At 36.6% G+C, this 20,233-nt stretch overlaps 1 protein-coding gene across 1 annotated transcript; it reads right to left on the bottom strand.

The window, feature by feature from the left end:
- On the bottom strand, positions 1-19,280 carry LOC140139116 (uncharacterized). Its single transcript, XM_072160898.1, has 7 exons — positions 18,983-19,280; positions 17,472-17,753; positions 7,552-7,779; positions 5,892-6,092; positions 5,160-5,477; positions 4,124-4,327; positions 1-2,834 (listed from the first exon to the last, which is right to left on the bottom strand). Exons 1-7 carry the CDS (start codon positions 19,278-19,280, stop codon positions 2,035-2,037), a joined length of 2,331 nt encoding a protein of 776 aa, XP_072016999.1. The 3' UTR covers positions 1-2,034.
- Positions 19,281-20,233: the final 953 nt, after the last annotated feature.

Here is a 20,233-nt window from a genome sequence, read left to right as displayed (position 1 = left end):
ATACACTTTAAGAATATATCATTAGATTTATACAATTTACTTCGAGGACTATTATATATCAAAAATTTGAAAAATATCAAATTTTTATAATTTGTCATAAAATTTGTATTATATTGTGATTTTCAAAAAATGAAAATTATTTGATATCAGAAAGACATGCTTCGTATTCAGAATGCAATTCGATAGGTCTGAGGTGCTCTCATGTCCCACAAAAAATACTGTCGAAACGCAATAAACGCTCATTTTAGATCCCTTAAGGACATGAATCGATTTTGTTTATAACACTCCAGTCGCCGCTTTTGTAATGTCGCGATTTTGTTTATAACAACTTAGTCGCCGTTTTTGTAATGTCGAATGCAAATATTTCGATGGTCTATATTTTTTCACAGGTGAAATAGCCCAGGCTTATTCGATTTTGTAAACCACGTCTTTCAATGTAGATTACCATGCTCAATTTCTCTCCTCGTGAATATTGCACTGCGAAGTTTAAACATTTCCTTTGTATACTTAGAGTAGGTAACTTCAAACCAAATAATTTTCTTCGTCACACCACTTATAAGAAACTGACACCAAAACCGAAACTGCCTGTCACAAATGTTTAGTTTTTAACAAAAGGTAGAAACAATGAGTTCGATATCTTGTGATTCAAGTGGTTAGGCAGGACAATAGGAAACCACGTGACCAAAACCAAAACTAAAACTAAACATTTGAAATGAGGCAATGTAGCTACCTGATTTCTTTACAGTTTATTTAATACGAAGTGTTGTACAAATGATGTGTAAATCTTAACGTGATACATAAAATGGTTGATTGGGTCATACGCTGCCTATCACATTAAATGGAATTACAAATTGAAAAACCAAAACGAAAAGAAAGTCAGACAGTTGAACCCATTGTCCATAAGGCCAAACATTAAAAAAGAGATTCTTTGCTTGTCCTCCACAACTTTCTCAGAATTCTGTCGGTCGGGATTTAAACAAATAAAAAAAAATTTCATAGCCAAAACACGACTGTATGCCTTTAATTAGCTTAATAAATAGCCCAAGTAGTTGTAAATTGGGATATTTATCTTCTGTATATCACTTCATTCATGTTTTTAAAACAGTTTATAGAAGTGTGTAGAAACTGTAAAAAAAACTTTTCAGGATGTCAAAAATGTTGAAAGAAAAACAACAACTTTTTCTGGAATTTCCAAAATTAGGGTCGGTATTCATTTGTACAGTAAAACAAAAAAATGTTTACAGATTTTCCAGATTAGGGTCGGTCGGTGGAGGACAAGCACACAGTCTTTTTATTTTTGGCATAATGTGCTGGGATTACAAATCGTTGGATGCAGATAGAAGTCCAAAAAGAACTTCTGAAATTTCAGGTCGGATACTAGCTTTAATTAGCTTAATAAATAGCCCAAGTAGTTGTAAATTGGGATATTTATCTACTGTATATCATTTCATTCATGTTTTTAAAACAGTTTAGAAGTGTGTAGAAACTGTAAAAAAACTTTTCAGGATGTCAAAAATGTTGAAAGAAAAAAAACCTTTTTCTGGAATTTCCAAAATTAGGGTCGGTATTCATTTGTACAGTAAAACAAAAAAATGTTTACAGATTTTCCAGATTAGGGTCGGTCGGTGGAGGACAAGCACACAGTCTTTTTATTTTTGGCATAATGTGCTGGGATTACAAATCGTTGGATGAAGATAGAAGTCCAGAAAGAACATCTGAAATTTCAGGTCGGATACTAGCTTTAATTAGCTTAATAAATAGCCCAAGTAGTTGTAAATTGGGATATTTATCTACTGTATATCACTTCATTCATGTTTTTAAAACAGTTTAGAAGTGTGTAGAAACTGTAAAAAAACTTTTCAGGATGTCAAAAATGTTGAAAGAAAAAAAAAACTTTTTCTGGAATTTCCAAAATTAGGGTCGGTATTCATTTGTACAGTAAAACAAATTTTTTTTTTCCAGATTTTCCAGATTAGGGTCGGTCGGTGGAGGACAAGCAAACAGTCTTTTTATTTTTGGCATAATGTGCTGGGATTACAAATCGTTGGATGCAGATAGAAGTCCAGAAAGAACATCTGAAATTTCAGGCCGGATACTACGATCTTTCTTCAGGCATTGTTCCAAGATGGGCTGGATGGTGCGATGGTCAGCTTTCATTTCAGGCATTTTGTCGTAAGGCGGCGATGAGAGCAACTGTCTTGCAAATAGTTCCCACAATAAACATCCAACTTGATATACATCGGACTTGTTCGAAAACATCTTCTTCCTGTCTTTATTGCTTGGGTTATCAACACCAGTCTCGGGAGCTGTATACACGTAGGTTCCACGCCCGGCGGTAGTCATTGTAGAAGACGCGTCTCGTGAAAGTCCAAAGTCACACAATTTCAGTATGTCATCTTTGAATAAAATGCAATTGTGCGGCTTCAGGTCACGATGTACCACGCGGTTGTCGTGGAGATATTTGACGGCTTCTGCGATAGTAATAGCCCATTTAAATTTCATTTTAGTTGTAAGAGGCTTGTTGAGATCTTCCATGTAATCAGCAAGAGATATGTCACCAAGCTCCATGATGATATAGTACATGTCCTTATATGGAGGATGAGAGTCTCTATTAGGTCCTATGACACCAAGAAGTGTTACTATGTTTGGATGATTAAGTTTTTGGAGCTGACTAATTTCATTTTTTGCTAATTCGTCTTCATCGACACGTTTGACTGCAGCTTCCTTGTGACCTCTAAACCCCATTTGAAATCTATCTTTGAATGTAACATGGAAAACTTTACGTTGAGATCCCATCTCCTTCCAATTCTCCATATCCGCAAGTTTCAAAGAATCTGAAAAGGTAAATAAAAGCGAAAATCTTTATTTTCAACTGGTCACCATTAAATATATTATTATCAGAGAACTCAGTGTATTTTGTTTTACACCCTTCTTTACATATCCATAACAATGGGTTTCCTTCTTTGTTCTTTCCGATTGTTCTCATTCCTATGATGTCTTCCAATTGTTTGTTCATCCGGTTCAGTTTATTGCGTACGTGTTTGAATACAAAATCTTATAATCAATTTCCTATAACTTCCAGCTTGCGGTGGACCAATTAAACAAATTTAGAGTAAAATTTGGCAGGTATTTTATATTAAAATATTTGGACTCGTAGCTACTCGTGAAACATGTACAAAGTTAGTGGTCACAATAAGAGCGCAGGATGCACGCTAATATTGACCCCCTAAACAGGTTACCAGATTTTATGCATTTTGGCGGTTATTTTGAAATGTCAAGGTGATTTGGATTTTTTTTAAAGTTGTTCAGTTGAATTTGTCATGTCAGAAAACATATAACTAGACACCAAAATCATTGAAATTAGATAATCTTGAAGCCATAATGTACGATCTTATAATATGAAATTGGTTAATTTTTTTTCAAACCTGATTTTTTTTTCACATTTGTAATGTTTACACATGTCCCAACTTGCACCTAAATGGAATCGGCCAAATTTGTTGTCTTTGTAGGTCAACAGAGCAAAGTTCGACATAAAGTCATAATTTTTTTATTATGACTTTATGTCCTCCCATAGAACTGCATGTTAAATGGCCAAAATAACCAGTGGGATTTCTTTCACTTTACCTGGTTGTTTCAGCTTAAAATGGACAGCAACCCTTACCAGCAGTTATTACTAATATTATTTCAACATTTTGAACAAAGAATAACAAAATTCAAATTTGATGGAAATCGTATATTAAGGCTTTAACCGTATAGTAAATCTGGACGCACCTAGCCGAAATTGCATGGACCTTTGTTGCGTTTTTGACCCTTAGCGCCCTAACGTAAGGTCGCAGATAGAGCAAACCTTTTTGGATTTCTTACATCCAGATGAGAAATTTGGTATACTTTGTAAAAGAAAGTCTGCGTGGCACATCAACATTTTTTTCGAAGACCCTCTCCCAGGCTCAAGGAAATTGCTTGTCAGAGAATTGATGGCAATGATTAAATTGAGACCTTTTGTAAGGATTTGTTGTCCTAAAAACGGAGGGTCCATCTTCCAAGAGGACCCTGTTATACATATACCATCGGACCCCAACCCACCACCATCCCCAACACAACCCACCACCACCTTAACTGATACCTTCTTGCTGCTGTTGGGATGATGTTTGTGCCGTGTCTATTATATCCATGGTTGGAGACGCTGACACTGATACAGATGAGGATGCAGCTAACGGTTGAGATGAAAATGGTTGTTGATCGCTGTTTGGAAGTGACTGAGAAGATCTTACAGATCTTAGATATCTCGGATCTGGCTGCATTCCAGCTTCTGAATCTTGCCTTGGAGCTGAAAATTGATATACGAGGGGTGGTCAGTATGTCAAGTTGACGTGTGACCCCATATATGGAGTATTTTTATGGCATTTCTCATGATCACATAAACACCGTACCTTTGTCTTTCAAACAACACATGTAACAATTATATCACACACCTGATTACGTAACAGCATTAGCATAAAATCAATGGTCTACAGCACTGGCATGAAAATGAGTCGTTTTTGTTAAGGAAAATAAGAGGCTCAAATGAGGTATTGTTGTATAATTTACATTTTCTCGGGTATTTAAGAATGAAGAGTGCTGCCTTTTGGAATAGTAGTTGAACACAAACCTGCAGTTCATAAAACCATCTTTGGCGGGCTGGAAAGGTTTTAGTGTAATTAAAACGTGTGGTCAAATATGTGTAATTTTTGACAAAAACAAGGCTTTTCTTTCCACATGTTCCATAAACATTTTGATATTGCCAACGTGGAATTGTTTTTTTGGCAAATCTGTTGACTAATCCCCAAATATTAAAACGGGAGTCTCCCTAGAAAATATTTGAAACCGTGTTTAACCATTGATATATGAACCATAAATCATGACCTAAAAGGCACCAAAATTATGCATTTCGGTTTCCACGCGACCTGCATCATGTAGAAAACAAAGTTGTTTGAATAAGTTTTAATCGAAAAATAGCATGCAGACAGAAGTTCTCATAATCTATTTTATATATAACAATGCAACATTTCTCAGCTCCGAATTTCTGAAGGAATGCCGTAACAGTAATCCATGTTTCTTCAAATAATATATTATAAGTAAATGACAGATAGTCAAATAATCTCATTTCCCCGAAAACTCACATGCTTTTCCATACCCATGTCTCAATTCGATTGTTTTGATCTGCTCATAAAGATCCTTCCTCTCTTTAGTCACCAAGGTTTCCATAAAAATATCATAAGATTCCACTGGTTTCTTCATCAATATACTCAGCATTTGTTCAGCCTTGTCATCTGGAGTGATTTTGTTCCGAATGTAACTCACATCATTCTCCGTAAGTGCTCCTTTGGCTTTCATGGTTCGAAGTAAGATTTCTGGGTCCAAATTGTCACAAATGATGTCAGTAGCTTCAGTTAAGATTTTCTTAACGATAGCAAGATTATCGCTAGCGCTCCCCATGTCTGGAAGAGAAAAAAACATTGTGATTGACCATGTTGACTGTAAATAAAATACTGCTTATAGATGCCACAACCATTTTTTAACAGCCGGCAGCTTATTCCGAATCCGTTATTCTTTATATTATGCTCCTTTTTTTTGTTGGCACACCCTTTCTTTGTTTTGTTGGTTTTGAATACAATTAATTAAAAGCAATCAAATATTTCAACGTGTGTTGAATTGTGAACTTTTCAAATGGCACCAATTCAATTATTTTATTCTCGATGATCTCGCTTTTTTTACACTAAAGTGCGGTATCACACTGCAGGTAACTCGCATGCAGCGATATAAACACATAGACACCCCCCACACACATATCACCGGGCCCCCTATACCCCACCCCCATCCCCAACATAACCCACCACCACCTTAACTGATACCTTCTTGCTGCTGTTGGGATGTTGTTGGTGCCGTGTCTATTATACCCATGGTTGGAGATGTTGACGCTGACTCTGATACAGGTGAGGATGCAGCTAACGGTTGTTGTTGTTGATCGCTGTTTGGAAGTGGCTGAGAAGATCTTACAGATCTTAAATGTCTCGATTCTGGCTGCATTCCAGCTTCTGAATCTTGCCTTGGAGCTGAGAATTAATATACAATTGATATTGATGATTATTATTAACGTTTCATACTGGACTGTGGGGAAAAGTAACAGCCACTATCTCCATAGACTTGCACAGAAAACACTAATTGGGCAATTGTTTGATAGAATGTGCACATTATATGTAAACACAAATAATTAACCCCTTTTAAATAATTGCCATTATTCCTAAACAGTTAATTATATGCCAAATTTGGGATATGTAGTCGAAGCAGAATTTATTTCTGCGCATTATGACACCTCATTTGTTGCAATGGTTCCTATATTGATGTCGCAGCGTACATTTAAATGAAAGTAACCCAATATTTGAAAAAGGCAAAAGTCCTATTGCCTTGTATTCGGTATCCATTAAAGGAAATGTTTTCGGCGCTCACTGGATTATTCTTCTTGTTTCGTGAATTTGGAAGCTTTTGGAGGAGGTCAAAACATGAGATAATCAATGAAAAATGTCATTATTCACATCAGTGGTCAATGTTTACTTAATCCCATATTAAAACATGCACGTTCAATGTTTTCTGTGACCAATAAGGTCACAAGAAGTGGAAGACCAAGGGTTAAATAAAATACTGCTTAGATGCCACAACCTTAATTTATTAACAGCCGGCAGCTTATTCCGAATCCGTTATTCTTTATATTATGCTCCCTTTTTTGTTGGCACACCCTTTCTTTGTTTTGTTGGTTTTGAATACAATTAATTAAAAGCAATCAAATATTTCAACGTGTGTTGAATTGTGAACTTTTCAAATGGCACCAATTCAAGCATTTTATTCTCGATGATCTCGCTTTTTTTACACTAAAGTGCGGTATCACACTGCAGGTAACTCGCATGCAGCGATATAAACACATAGACCCCCCCCCCCCCCACACACACACACATCACCGGGCCCCCTATACCCCACCTCCATCCCCAACATAATTAAAGTCATAATGTACGATCTTTTTTCAGAATTTACCTTTATTTTTTTCAAAACCGATTTTTTGGCATATTTGTAATACTTACACATGTTCTAACTTAAATCTATGAGCAAACTGTCAAATTCGTCCTATTTGTAGTAAAACGGGACGATTTTCTGTTAGTCCGACTTAAAGTTGAAGTCATAATTTTTTAGATTATGACTTTATGTCGGCCACGATCGCAAACCGTAGTCTCGTACAAAACTAGCTTGGTTACGCTCCCTCCACATGTGGAGGGAGCGTAACCAAACTGGCCGCGTAGGAGACTAACACTGAGGCCGTACTCGCTGTCCTAATCCAAATAGTGCGAGATGTTTCGAGTGATAGAGGTGAAGTTTATGATGTTGTTTCTTTGCAAATTCCCAATGTTTTTCGCGTCCACATGTATTGGGAACTTTCATAATGATTGCATATTATCATTTTAGAAGAAAAAAAGAAAAATCTAAAAATTTAAAAAGATCGTACATTAAGGCTTTAACTGATACCTTCTTGCTGCTGTTGGGATGTTGTTGGTGCCGTGTCTATTATATCCATGTTTGGAGATGCCGACTCTGATACAGATGAGGATGCATCTTCTTCTTCTTCTTGATACGTGACGACAGACAAATGGTGAGCTGATATTGGTTGTTGATTACCTATTAACTCATTAGATTTTACAATTCTTCGATGTCTCGGTTCTAGCTGTATTCCAGCTTCTGAATCTTGCCTTGGAGCTGAAAATTGATATACATATTGATATTGATGATTATTATTAACATTTCATACAGGACTGCGGGGAAAAGTAACGGCCACTATCTCCATATATACGATGAGCCAAACTAAACATGCTAAATGAATTTGTTGTAATGGTTTATTCATTTTCCAAAAGACAAAATGGAAAAGCTAATGTATTATCTGGTAAAAGTTGAGGGTTTTTTAAAAACACCTCGAGACAGTGTAATACTCTTCCCATGTGTCCTGTGTCTGGTGACAAATACAAGTGTTTTGGTAAATAATTTCTTACATCTTGCAGGAGTGTATTCATCCGGTGACTATTGTTATTAAAATGATTGTCAACGTTTGGACTACGACCTGTTTTAACACCATGACATTTACATCTAAGACATATGTATATAAGCAGACATTTGAAGAACCCAGTAACGTGCTGGCATATTAATTGCTCGTGGGCAACTCAACCCAAACCTCCACGTGGTGTTGGATGGGCAACGCTAATTTGGACAATGGGGAACAGGCGTTGAAGCGAAGATTTCGGCGTAGTCGGAGACCATGCATAGTTTTGGCCACGGTCTAGCCACTTCTTCTGCTGATTCGGCCTGGTGTGGCTCTGAAAAGACGTTTGGTTTTTGAAATAAGTGCAAGGAAATGATAGGAAATTAACGCACAAGCATCCGAGAGAAATTAACGTAGAAGCAACCGTTTGGAAACATATATAGCATAGCATAACCAAGGTGCAGTGAAGCATAAAAGTATTCATGGTGTTGTATGGAAACAAAGGTATTGTTCACGAGATAATTGTACAGCTGGTGGTGCTCTCAGCCATAGCAGCTGAAAGAACCAGGTTACAGTAAGGCCAACGGGGTGACACTTCTCCCGAAGCATGGCAAAATGACCCCTCCATTGTGTTTGTTCATTTGTGTATGGAGAGCCATTATACTAGAAATACCTTTTAAAATCATTCAATTAGCATCACCCTGGCGGCCCATGCACTGGAAAACCAGAATTTGTTGATTAAAAAGAAACCAAAATACAACAAAAATCCAGATCTGCCTGTGTACATATAAATGGTTTGCAAAATTGGTCTCGAATATTAATGAATTAAAAGAAACATACGGGATATAATGAACCATTGACCTGACGCCATGATGGCAGAATTTATTAGTCGTTTTATTTCATGTTTTTACCGCATATCAAAATCCCATTTCTTGTTTAAATTATAATGACTTATATTTTGCATCTTCAATGTGCAGTCCATATGAAAAGTATAAATCACGTTAGGTCTAAGGCTGTGCTAACACTTTTCTTTGATGACTTTGGCCACAAGTTTTTATTTTTTCAAATATCTTAAAAATTCAAGAATCTAAGCTAATTGAACAGACAGTAGTCTTTTTGATATTGAGCTTTTTGTACAACTCATATAAACATGTCACTAAAGCAGGTCACATGTGTTGACCTTCTTCTATTGTATTTGTTCATCTGTGTATGGAGAGAGAAACGCCATTGAAACTCCATCGGTATTAAGGCGTAGTTCATTGAACTCACCGGATTGCTATTCCAAGTACTTTGATAATACAGATAATACGTACTAATGGGTCGAGGCGATTGCATTATGTGCTGACCTTCTTCTATTGTATTTGTTCATCTGTGTATGGAGAGAAGAACGCCATTGAAACTCCATCGGTATTAGGGCGTAGTTCGTTGAACTCACCGGATTGTTATTTCAAGTACTTTGATAATACAGATAATATGTACTAATGGGTCGAGGCGATTGCATTATGTGCTGACCTTATTCTATTGTATTTGTTCATCTGTGTATGGAGAGAAGAACGCCATTGAAACTCCATCGGTATTAGGGCGTAGTTCGTTGAACTCACCGGATTGTTATTTCAAGTACTTTGATAATACAGATAATACGTACTAATGGGTCGAGGCGATTGCATTATGTGCTGACCTTCTTCTATTGTATTTGTTCATCTGTGTATGGAGAGAAGACGCCATTGAAACTCCATCGGTATTAGGGCGTAGTTCATTGAACTCACCGGATTGTTATTCGGCAGTAAAACGTTTAAATAATGGGTTCGGCTGCGCCTCACCCATTATTTACGTTTTACTGCCTCGGACATTATTATTTTTGTGTAAAGGGTCATGCATTACCCTTTATTTCTTAATTACAACCCTATATAGATTGATCGTTCCATCCAAATAATTAAAATGTGAATGCTGAATTTTAATGCATTAAAAGTTTGTTGAAAAGTCAGAAAATGTGGCCAGGCAGTATTTTGTAAATATGAACATGTAGGCCTATTTCTCTTGTTCAAAATTGATTAACCTGACCATAATTATCTTGACCTGACCAAGATTATCTTGACCTGTCCATGATTATCTATACCTGTCCAAAATTATCTTGTCCTGTCCATATTACTTGATATAATCGACAGTTGATCAGACTTTGAACAAAAGAAATACATGTACAATGGATAATGGAACAAAAGAGGGCTAGACGTATATGTGAGATTAACGGTTCAAGACAGACTATTACCAGAGAGTTGATATTCTTGAGAGGGCACTCTATTCACGTGGTTTCTTTTCCAACGCTAAAAGATCACGAATTTTGGTGGTTTGCAAATAAAAACTGTCCGCACTATCGATTGATTACGTAACTGTTATGAATAATTTATTAGGTTTTTCAATGCAATCGCCTCGACCCATTAATACATATTATCTGTATTATCAAAGTACTTGGAATAGCAATCCGGTGAGTTCACTGAACTACGCCCTAATACTGATGGCGTTTTAATGGCGTTTAATGGCGCTAATCCTCTCCATACACAGATGAACAAATACAATAGATGAAGGTCAACACGTATGACCTCCTATGTGACATGTTATATGTGATGTACAAAAACCTGAATATCATAAAGATCAGTATTCGTTTGTGCATATGAACTGCACATTTACGTTGCTAGATATTACTCATTAGGCCTATAGGCCTATATAATGACAAATATTGGTATTATGACAATACGGTATATACATTGTATATAAAACGACTAATAGATCCTACTATCATGGCGTCAGGTCAATGTTCATCATACCCCGTATGTTTCTTAAAATTCATTCATATTTGAGACAAATTGCTGTGCCAATTTTATTGGTGCACAAGTAGATCCGTGTTTTTTTAATTTTCATTTCCTTTTAATGAAAGAATTAAGGTTTTCCACTGCACGGTGGCCACAAGGGTGATACTAATTTTAATGCTATATTTTCAAAACGAATACGTGCTCCCGGTTGGCTCTATAGCGATTTCACAGAAAAGGTATTTCTAGTGCAATGCAGCGTTGGACTCTAGCTGAGAGCGTAGCCTAAGTCATTCCGGACTCCAAAAGGGCTCTCCATACACAAATGAACAAACACAAAGGAGGGTAGTCTCCTCCGTGACCGGCTTGATTTCGATGGAGCGGAACCAAATTGGCTGCGGAGGAGACGGGTCATTTTTCCATGCAAATTTTTCAGTGTCAGCCGCCTGCTATTACCATAGATAATCGGTGTTTGTTGAGGTATGGTCATAGATGAACTCCTGGATGGGGCAGCTTTAATTAGCATGAGGCCGCATTGATATGTAGATAGCGTATTCTTATTTAAATTTGTGCCCAGACGTATTGAGGGCGACAGTCATGTTATCCAGACGGAGAATGGCTGCATATGCCGGGCATGTCAATTTGCTGAGTCAAAGCTGATAATCACCTTTCTGTATAGGTAATAAGCTAGTATATTTCGTGTACCAGTTGGTTATAACAAAAAATTAGTATCCTATTAAATATATTAAATGTATAAACTTTGAAATTTACATGAATTTGAAGAGCAGAGCTTCGAAATGTAGCTAAGTCAGGTGATGTGAAATTCTGCTGCGTGACCCCCTCTGCGTGGTAGAATTATATTCATAAAACATTGAATTTAACAGATATCATGGGCAGCCAACCACGATTTATCAGCATTTAAAATATATGTTAATTAACAAAGATAAATAATAAAGAGTACAAATGGCAATTAACTGGTAAACAAGCCTGAAATCTTAAAATGTTGCCACGTGATTTCCCGAACACATGATATGTCAACATATGACCACTATTCAGATTTACCGTAAATATTTGGAGTATGCTTGCACATCATGCACATACACTGTGCATTTCTTTACCTCCGTATAAAATCAATAATTCATGCTGGGAGCCAAGTAACATTGTCTGTTCAGTGCAGATTGGTATTTTATTTTACTTGAGAGCATAATAGAAATACATAAGACGAATAAGGCGCCATGATGGAAGGTCAGGTCGGGTATCAAAGGTTATTATAACTTAAATACTACTTGTATTTTACACCTTATGCCTCTGTCACATATTTCCTTCATATTATTGACAGCAAGTCCTAATTTTGACTTTGCTATTGCAAAATGTCATTTCATATCAAATTAGTAGACTTTCTTTGAAAAAACATATCACTGGTGCCTGATGGGAATACCCGTCCGCCATTTCATTAAACTGGATCGTTTTCGCCTGGTTTGTGCCCAGATGTATTGGGGGCACGCTATACTCTCATTGAACAGGCAAAGTTCGCAAAACTAACAACGTTGTTATTTGCCAAACTCAATCAACATGATCCAAGGGGTCGAACATGAATTATTCATAACGAGCTATAACGGATCGATAACTGGCCTCACTTTCTAGCTAGTAAACCAGCTGAATTTGTCATAGATTTTGCGTGGCTAATAGAACAACCGTGAATTTAGTGTCACCCCCTTGGTATGGTTCGCATCTTTAGTCGCTACGGGGTCTCGCCTTCCGAGCGACTAACATGCTCACCATACCTCAACAAGACACCGATTATCTATGGTAATGGCCTTGGTAATGATCTGTTTCTCACTATTTATCTACTACAGAATTGCACATTAATCACACCGTCTTGTTCAAGACGGTCTCAATATACTATGGCCAGCTAATTCCTCTGGCCCGGCCGCTTTATACGGCCAATAAAATCAACTAAATTTTTGCCAAGAAATTTCTCTACTGATCATTCATATTTCGCATGCACCATTGGCAAGGAAGCGAGCACAGCTATTGGCACTGTCAGTTTTATCTTCATGGTTTAATTACAAACCGCGATCGGGGAGGCGAACATTTGAGCACCCTCATCGCTAGAGAATCGATCACCGTCGTTGGCTGTTACTTACACGCGTAACACAGAGTGTGTGGCCCCGGATTAGTGGCTAATTAAACACTAATTGGCCAATTGTGTGATTTAATGTGCACATTATGTATTTTAATATACAGGTAGACCTACATGTATGATCACCATGATAATCAGTGCACCTGTTCTTTACCGCTGGATAATAAAGATGTATCCCACCTCCATCCCGCTACTTTTGCAAAAACGAGAAGAAAGTAAATACGATAGAAAGGGAGAGAGAGCTCTGGATCCAGGCTCTGGATAGGTGGAGGGGGGGGGGGGTATGTTCCCGACGAGACACTGATGAGAGAAAGGGGTGGGAGAGGTAGCAGATTGTCAGTCAGATAGAAGAGAACAGGGAAAACGATGTTTGTTATTAAGGGCTCTGGTGTGAACGTTTTGACAGTTTTTCTAGGACATGACAGCACATCAGCCATATCGAATTGAATTCTGAACATGAAGAATCTCCTTCTGATATCAAATAATTTTGAATTGTTTTTAAATTCGCGATATACTACAAATTTTATGACAAATTATTAAAATTTGAAACCCGCATATTGTTATCATGGTCATGCGCATGCAAAAGCCTTTCGTTCTCTTGACCCTCTTCAGAATTCATTTAAGGGCTGCGGGTATGAACGTTTGGACAGCATTTTTTGTGGGACATGGGAGCACAGCAGACATATCAAATTGCATTCTGAATACGGAGAATGTCCTACTGATATCAAATAATTTTGATTTTTTAAATTTCGCGATATAATACACATTTTACATTTTTGATATTTAACAGTCCTCGAGGTAAACTTTATAATATAATGATATGTACTTAAAGTGTATGTAGCTGGCCTTTGACCTTTTATATTAAAGACTAATTTTTACTCGTGGACAAACTCAATTTTGACCCTTTGACTTAAAACTGACTTAAATACCGAATGCTCTTATATGGTCATTAAGAATTTGTAACAACAATTTGAAACAAGCTTTTCAATTTTGAGATATGAAACTTTGAAATTGGGTAAATTTGTTTTTGGACCACCCTGTACAATGGTTTTGAATTGCGTTGTTCTCGTATTTGATCAGGTTAAGTCTAGACACTGTTCAAATATACAATAACGGTTAAAAAAAATCATTTAACCTGATTCTAACCGGCATACAGTTCATAAATTTAGCCTCATACCAACTAAACCAGCAGTTGGCTAGCTGACACTCACACAGGCATTGCATTATAACACTGACTGGATGTGATCACGTCTATGTTTGAAAGATCACAATAGAGACATTGCGATTTTCCAAACGCAGCACGTGGAACGTACGTTTTCGCGTACGTTTTTACGTACGTTAATACGGTGTTAAATATTGCTAGTCTCGGTTCCAGACTGGATTGTGCTCATTCGTCACGATGGAGAACAAGACAGCTAGAATAAAAGACTATAATATTTGATCTAATCTAACAGCTTCTAACCTAGGTCGATAGAGGGCATAGTGATTGAAAAAATAAAATTTTGACCTACATGCTGATTAAACCTAATTGTTTTTTGTGCTCCCCAAATATTATAGTTGCCCAAAAACATATATTTTGGTAGATTAAAGATCACTACATACATACATCATGACTTTACTTTCAAAATGAGACTTTTTCGTCCTGAAAATTGGGCGCGTTGCATGGACTTAGACATGAGGTAAAATCAGCATATTTCAACGTAGCATCTGCGTTTTTATTCTACGTTGGAATCCAAAATGGAAATCGCAATGTCATTTTTTAACGCAAAGTATCACACATATTTCAATGGGCTATCTCTGCGTGTGAATATTGCGTTTAAATCTAGTCCCTTTTTAACACATCGCTGTACCTTTATTATAATGATTTGTTACAAACAAAAAGGATCATAATAATAATTAGACTGTGTTCATTATCTTTGACTGTCTTTAACATATTGTGAAATGGACAAATTTTGTGCATTTTCAACGATGTATCTACGTCGATTTCGCACGTGGAATATCTTCAAAAATAGCTAAATACGTGACCTCGCTTCGATACAGGAGAGTGGTTTTTAATAGATCAACGTACGTCCGATGTCTACGTTTGGAAATCGCAATGTCTCTATTAACTGATGACACCCTTTCTTTCGAATCTGTGACGTCAATATTGATATCGATATCAGTTTAAGGCTGTTCCAGTTAAATTACATACCCATTGGCATTCTGGCTGTTCCATTTAATTTACATACTCCCTCTGAAATAATGGCCACAAAATAGCTGTTCCATTTAATTTACATACTCCCTCTGAAAAAATGGCTAAAAATGGCTGTTCCATTTAAATAACATACTCCCTCTGGAATAGCTTTCCCCTTATCAAATTGCATTGTGAATTTCAAACTATCAAATTGCATAGCTTCACTGTAAAAGAGAATTTTTTAACGTTTTTTTTTACTTTTATAAAAAAAGTTTTGAAATTTTTTTGATATCAATTAGGCTGTTCCAGTGAAATTACATACCCATTGGCTGTTCCATTTAATTTACATTCTCTCTTCACTGTGAAAGAGAGAATTTTAAAACATTTTTTTTTACTTTTTAAAAAGAAAGTTTTTAAAATTTTATTTGACGATCATGTGACAAATCGAATCTGTGACCAATATTGATATCGACATCAATTAGGCTATTCCAGTGAAATTACATACTCATTGGCTGTTCCATTTAATTTACATACTCCCTCTGAAATGGCCCCAAAATAGCTGTTCCATTTAATTTACTTACTCCTCTGAAATGGCTGTTCCATTTGATTCACATACTCCCTCTGGAATAGCTTTCCCCTAATCAAATTGCATATTGTGAATTTCAATCTATCAAATTGCATAGCTTCACTGTGAATAAGAGAGATTTTTTTTAAATTAAATTTTATTATTTTTTTTAATTAAAAAAAATTTTGGTGGGGGGGGGGGTTACTCATTTAGTGGATGTTTTAATGTTGTAATTACTAGTATTTCCAGATAAAGTATAAGATAAAGTATAAACATTTCAGTTGAAAACCCCTAAGGTTAAATAAGAACTTAAATAAAAAGAAATGAATGCAAACCAGCCCTTCAATACAAATTCTGCAATACATGTATTTCCATTAAAAGTCTGCTTGTTATCTCACACAATTGAATAATAATAATAACCGTGTCCGATTGAACTGACACCAATTTTTTTTCAGGAATATCTTGTTTCATGATAAATCGAATAAATTAAAAAGTGCCAATACTTGGGATGATTCGCAGCGAGCGATATTTAGTGTCTACGGTGAATGGAAAATCGCTCACTAGCAATCGAGTTTGGGCGAGCGGTGGAGAGCGAGAGCGATCGCTCGCCTCAAACGGCAAGGCCTGATGTTATCAAAAACAACATTTTGAAAGTATTTGTCGAAGAAAACAATATTTATCAACGGAAATGTTTGCAATATAATCACAAAGTTGAACAAAATAGGCAACATGATGCAGTCATGTCTACAGTAGAATTCAATTCGACCTTTGCAGGACTTAAACCCCATTAAAAGCTATTAAACCAAGATAACACTCATTGAAAACAGCTCAACTGATTAAATCATATCTTCTCTGGTTAAATACACACAACATATGTGTCTGCTTTAAACGTACAATGGAGCAATGAGCTGGGATTATACTTTCAGTTGGGTGAACGATTATAAAGCGAGCGCTAGAGAACAATTGTGTGTGGTCTTTGTTTACGAAATGAGACAATACGTGCTTATTGTTAACCAGCGTTCTTGAAAATGAGAAACATGGTGGTTTGCAGACTTAACACGGGTTGGAAATAATTTCTTCATATTTTTTGGTGTTATCTGTCGTTTATATATCCTTCCTAAAACACCAAAGTACGAGTATTTCCAAACATCTAAATTAGCTAAAAATTTAGGACATGTTACAAAACTATATTGTCTAGAATTTTAGAAGAGTACTTTTAATATTGGCCGGTTATTTTTCACACAGCGACGTTAACTAGGCAATGTACTATTACCTATAACATTAACTAAAACACCAAAGTACGAGTATTTCCAAACATCTAAATTAGCTAAAAATTTAGGATATGTTACAAAACTATATTTTCTAGAACTTTAGAAGAGTACTTTTAATATTGGCCGGTTATTTTTCACACAGCGACGTTAACTAGGCATATCCCCATACTTTTAACGTAGGCTATTTGTAGAGGTCACGCGTCAATGGGAAAGAGCACTGTGTATTTTGTATAGGAAAACGGACAGTAACTGCAGTCTGATTTTGCTGCACAGTAGTCTCGTGTTGTTTACTGCCTTTACATTCAAATGTACAGGAAGACCACCTGCTGTGTAGAAGATCACTTTGAAACTTACCGTCACAAGCTGTTATGCCAGCGCGGAGTTGGTCACGTGCGTATTATTAAATGCGTATTAATAAATATAGTCGAAACTGACATACTGATATATATAAAGACTTACTCAATTTCCATTTCTTCTCCACTTTATGGCAGGAGTCTCTGAATCTACATTGTTTTAACGCTTCCAGAACTGCTTCAAGGGTTGCCTCTGGTCCATTGATTTCAACCCAAAATTTAAAGGCTTCCATTGCTTGTAATGTGACATCGTTAGAACCAGAACTTAATTTCGCATTTTCAATTTCTCTGTCGTTGAGGCCTAACTTCAGGAATAATTTCGTTAGCTGAGATACCGATAGCTCTTCTATGACATCATGGAATTGATGTGGTTGGATCTGTGCCATGCCTGAAAAAATATGAAATTATAAAACGTTAATCATGATCCAATCATGATCAAATGAACACCTCACAAAAAGAAACATCTTAGTGGTTATAGTTTTAAACACAATTAAAATTAAAAGCAATGAAATATTTCAGCATGTGTGGAATTGCGAAATTTTCAAGTGGCATCAATTCAAGTATTAATTTCTTGATCATCTCGCGTTTGTTTACACAACTGCGGTTTCATACTGCAGGTAACAGTGGTGTGGCGTCATCCGCGTCAATGGGCATAGGAAAATTGCCAAAAAACGGCCTGTGCCCCCAATTAGACCCAGTGCCACCCATCATGGTCGGTGCCCACCCACTCCCCATTATAATGACCCACGCTACGCCACTGGCAGGTAACCAAATTCCCCACACGTTAAATTATTTTTATAGCTTTCATGTTTTGTTTTTTAAATTGTGACCATTCAAACAAGTGGGGATTTGCTTCATTTGAATAATGGGACAAATATTTGTCCCAGACCGTTTCGTTTAGAATTGCCAAAATTGTATAGATGAGTTGACCTCAATGTTTATCAACAAAGGCAGGGGACTAGTATATCGATATGCTTGAGTGAACCCCATGCAACCACTGTTCAATAGCCTTATTGTGATGTGGCGAGAGTTTTAAAAACACGAGCCCTGAACAAAATATGATGCTCGCGCATACTGCCAGGCAAAAAACAATAGAAATTGTGATGATGCACGCGCATACTGCCAGGCATTGACGTCAGAAGTCATACATTATTTCAGTATAGAACGAGTTTCAATCAGGATGCTTCGTCTATATTTATAAATAAGCACGTGACCACCTCCGCGCTGCCATAAACAGCTTGCAGATATAGTAATTCTCGAAGTGACGTTCTACATAGCGGGTGGTTTTGTTGTACATTTGAATGCAAAGGCGGTAAACAACACGAGACTACTGTACTGTGCAGCAAAATTATCTATTTTGTGATTATATATTTAACGTTTCCGTCGATAAATATTTTCCCGTCCGCAAATACTTTTAAAATGTTGTTTTTGATAACATATTACAAATTCGGAATCCACATGTGTAATAATTTTGCTATTCAATTAATACTTAAATTTGATTTGATTTGATTTGGTATGTCGTATGGGTCAAGTGCGTATTTATAAATACGTGTTTATAAACATAGTCGAAGTGTATTGACAATACACCTATCGCACATGTCAATGAATAATTATTACCTCGAGAAGTACGAGTCCATTTTTTCTCTAGTATCTCTTTCGCCTCGATGAAGCCACAACTCTTCAAAGCATCAATAATTGCTTGTCTCGTGGCTCTCAATCCATTTATTTGTCGCCAGAGTTGCAACACAGAAATTGCCTGGAGTTTGAAATCTCGGGTGTCTGCTCTACGATAGGCATTCTCAATATCTGTCTCTACTAAACCAAGCTTTTGAAAGAGATGTCGTAATTGGTCACGTGAAAGTTTGGCATTGCTTGCCAAATTATATATGTCATCATCAGACACCTTAATATCCATGCCACTGGAAAAGATTGTAAAATACGTACGTTTATTAAAGGGGGGGGGTAACCCTAGTACGAGGAACCCATACCGTAGTAGCTCTGCACAACGGTATGGGATGAAGTGTATACAAAAAGCTAGTGCAACGTTGCACTAAAAAATACAAGGCTCCTGTAGCTAAAATAGTTGCATGTTTGTCATAATATTAATTACACAGCTTCTTTTACTTCTTGTCTAAACTCTCATGCTTGTAATTGTAATTAATACCTCTTTATTTATCCAGAATATATGTCATCATCAGACACCTTAATATCCATGCCACTGGAAAAGATTGTAAAATACGTACGTTTATTAAAGGGGGGGGGTAACCCTAGTACGAGGAACCCATACCGTAGTAGCTCTGCACAACGGTATGGGATGAAGTGTATACAAAAAGCTAGTGCAACGTTGCACTAAAAAATACAAGGCTCCTGTAGCTAAAATAGTTGCATGTTTGTCATAATATTAATTACACAGCTTCTTTTACTTCTTGTCTAAACTCTCATGCTTGTAATTGTAATTAATACCTCTTTATTTATCCAGAATAAATAAAAAATTCATTAACACATGATCCACATCGGCGCACCAAAACTGAGATGGCACTTCAGTGCAAACTTAGATAGGGCAGCACCAATACGAAAATGTCATACCGTACCGATAAATGATGTGTCTGTTTTGCCCGTTATTTAAGTTTGTGTTGCGAACTAGGGGTAACCCTATCGGTTTAGGATATGGATTCTCTTCAAACTTACATACAATGTCAAATATTGTCCCCTTTATCCATCTATATGAGAAAACGGGAACAATTTAAGCATAAATGTGAATAATTAGCATATTAGCAAGCCAATACACTGGTACGCGTGAATTGCATTCTGGTCAGGCATCCCGAAACAACGGCCGAGTGCATGTCCCGGTTGAAACAGGAAGTGTTC

Source organism: Amphiura filiformis, chromosome 18 (genome assembly GCF_039555335.1).
Source record: "Amphiura filiformis chromosome 18, Afil_fr2py, whole genome shotgun sequence".
Lineage (NCBI taxonomy): Eukaryota > Metazoa > Echinodermata > Ophiuroidea > Amphilepidida > Amphiuridae > Amphiura > Amphiura filiformis.
Note: the sequence above shows the minus strand (reverse complement) of the source record. Positions and strands in the feature narration are given on the sequence as shown.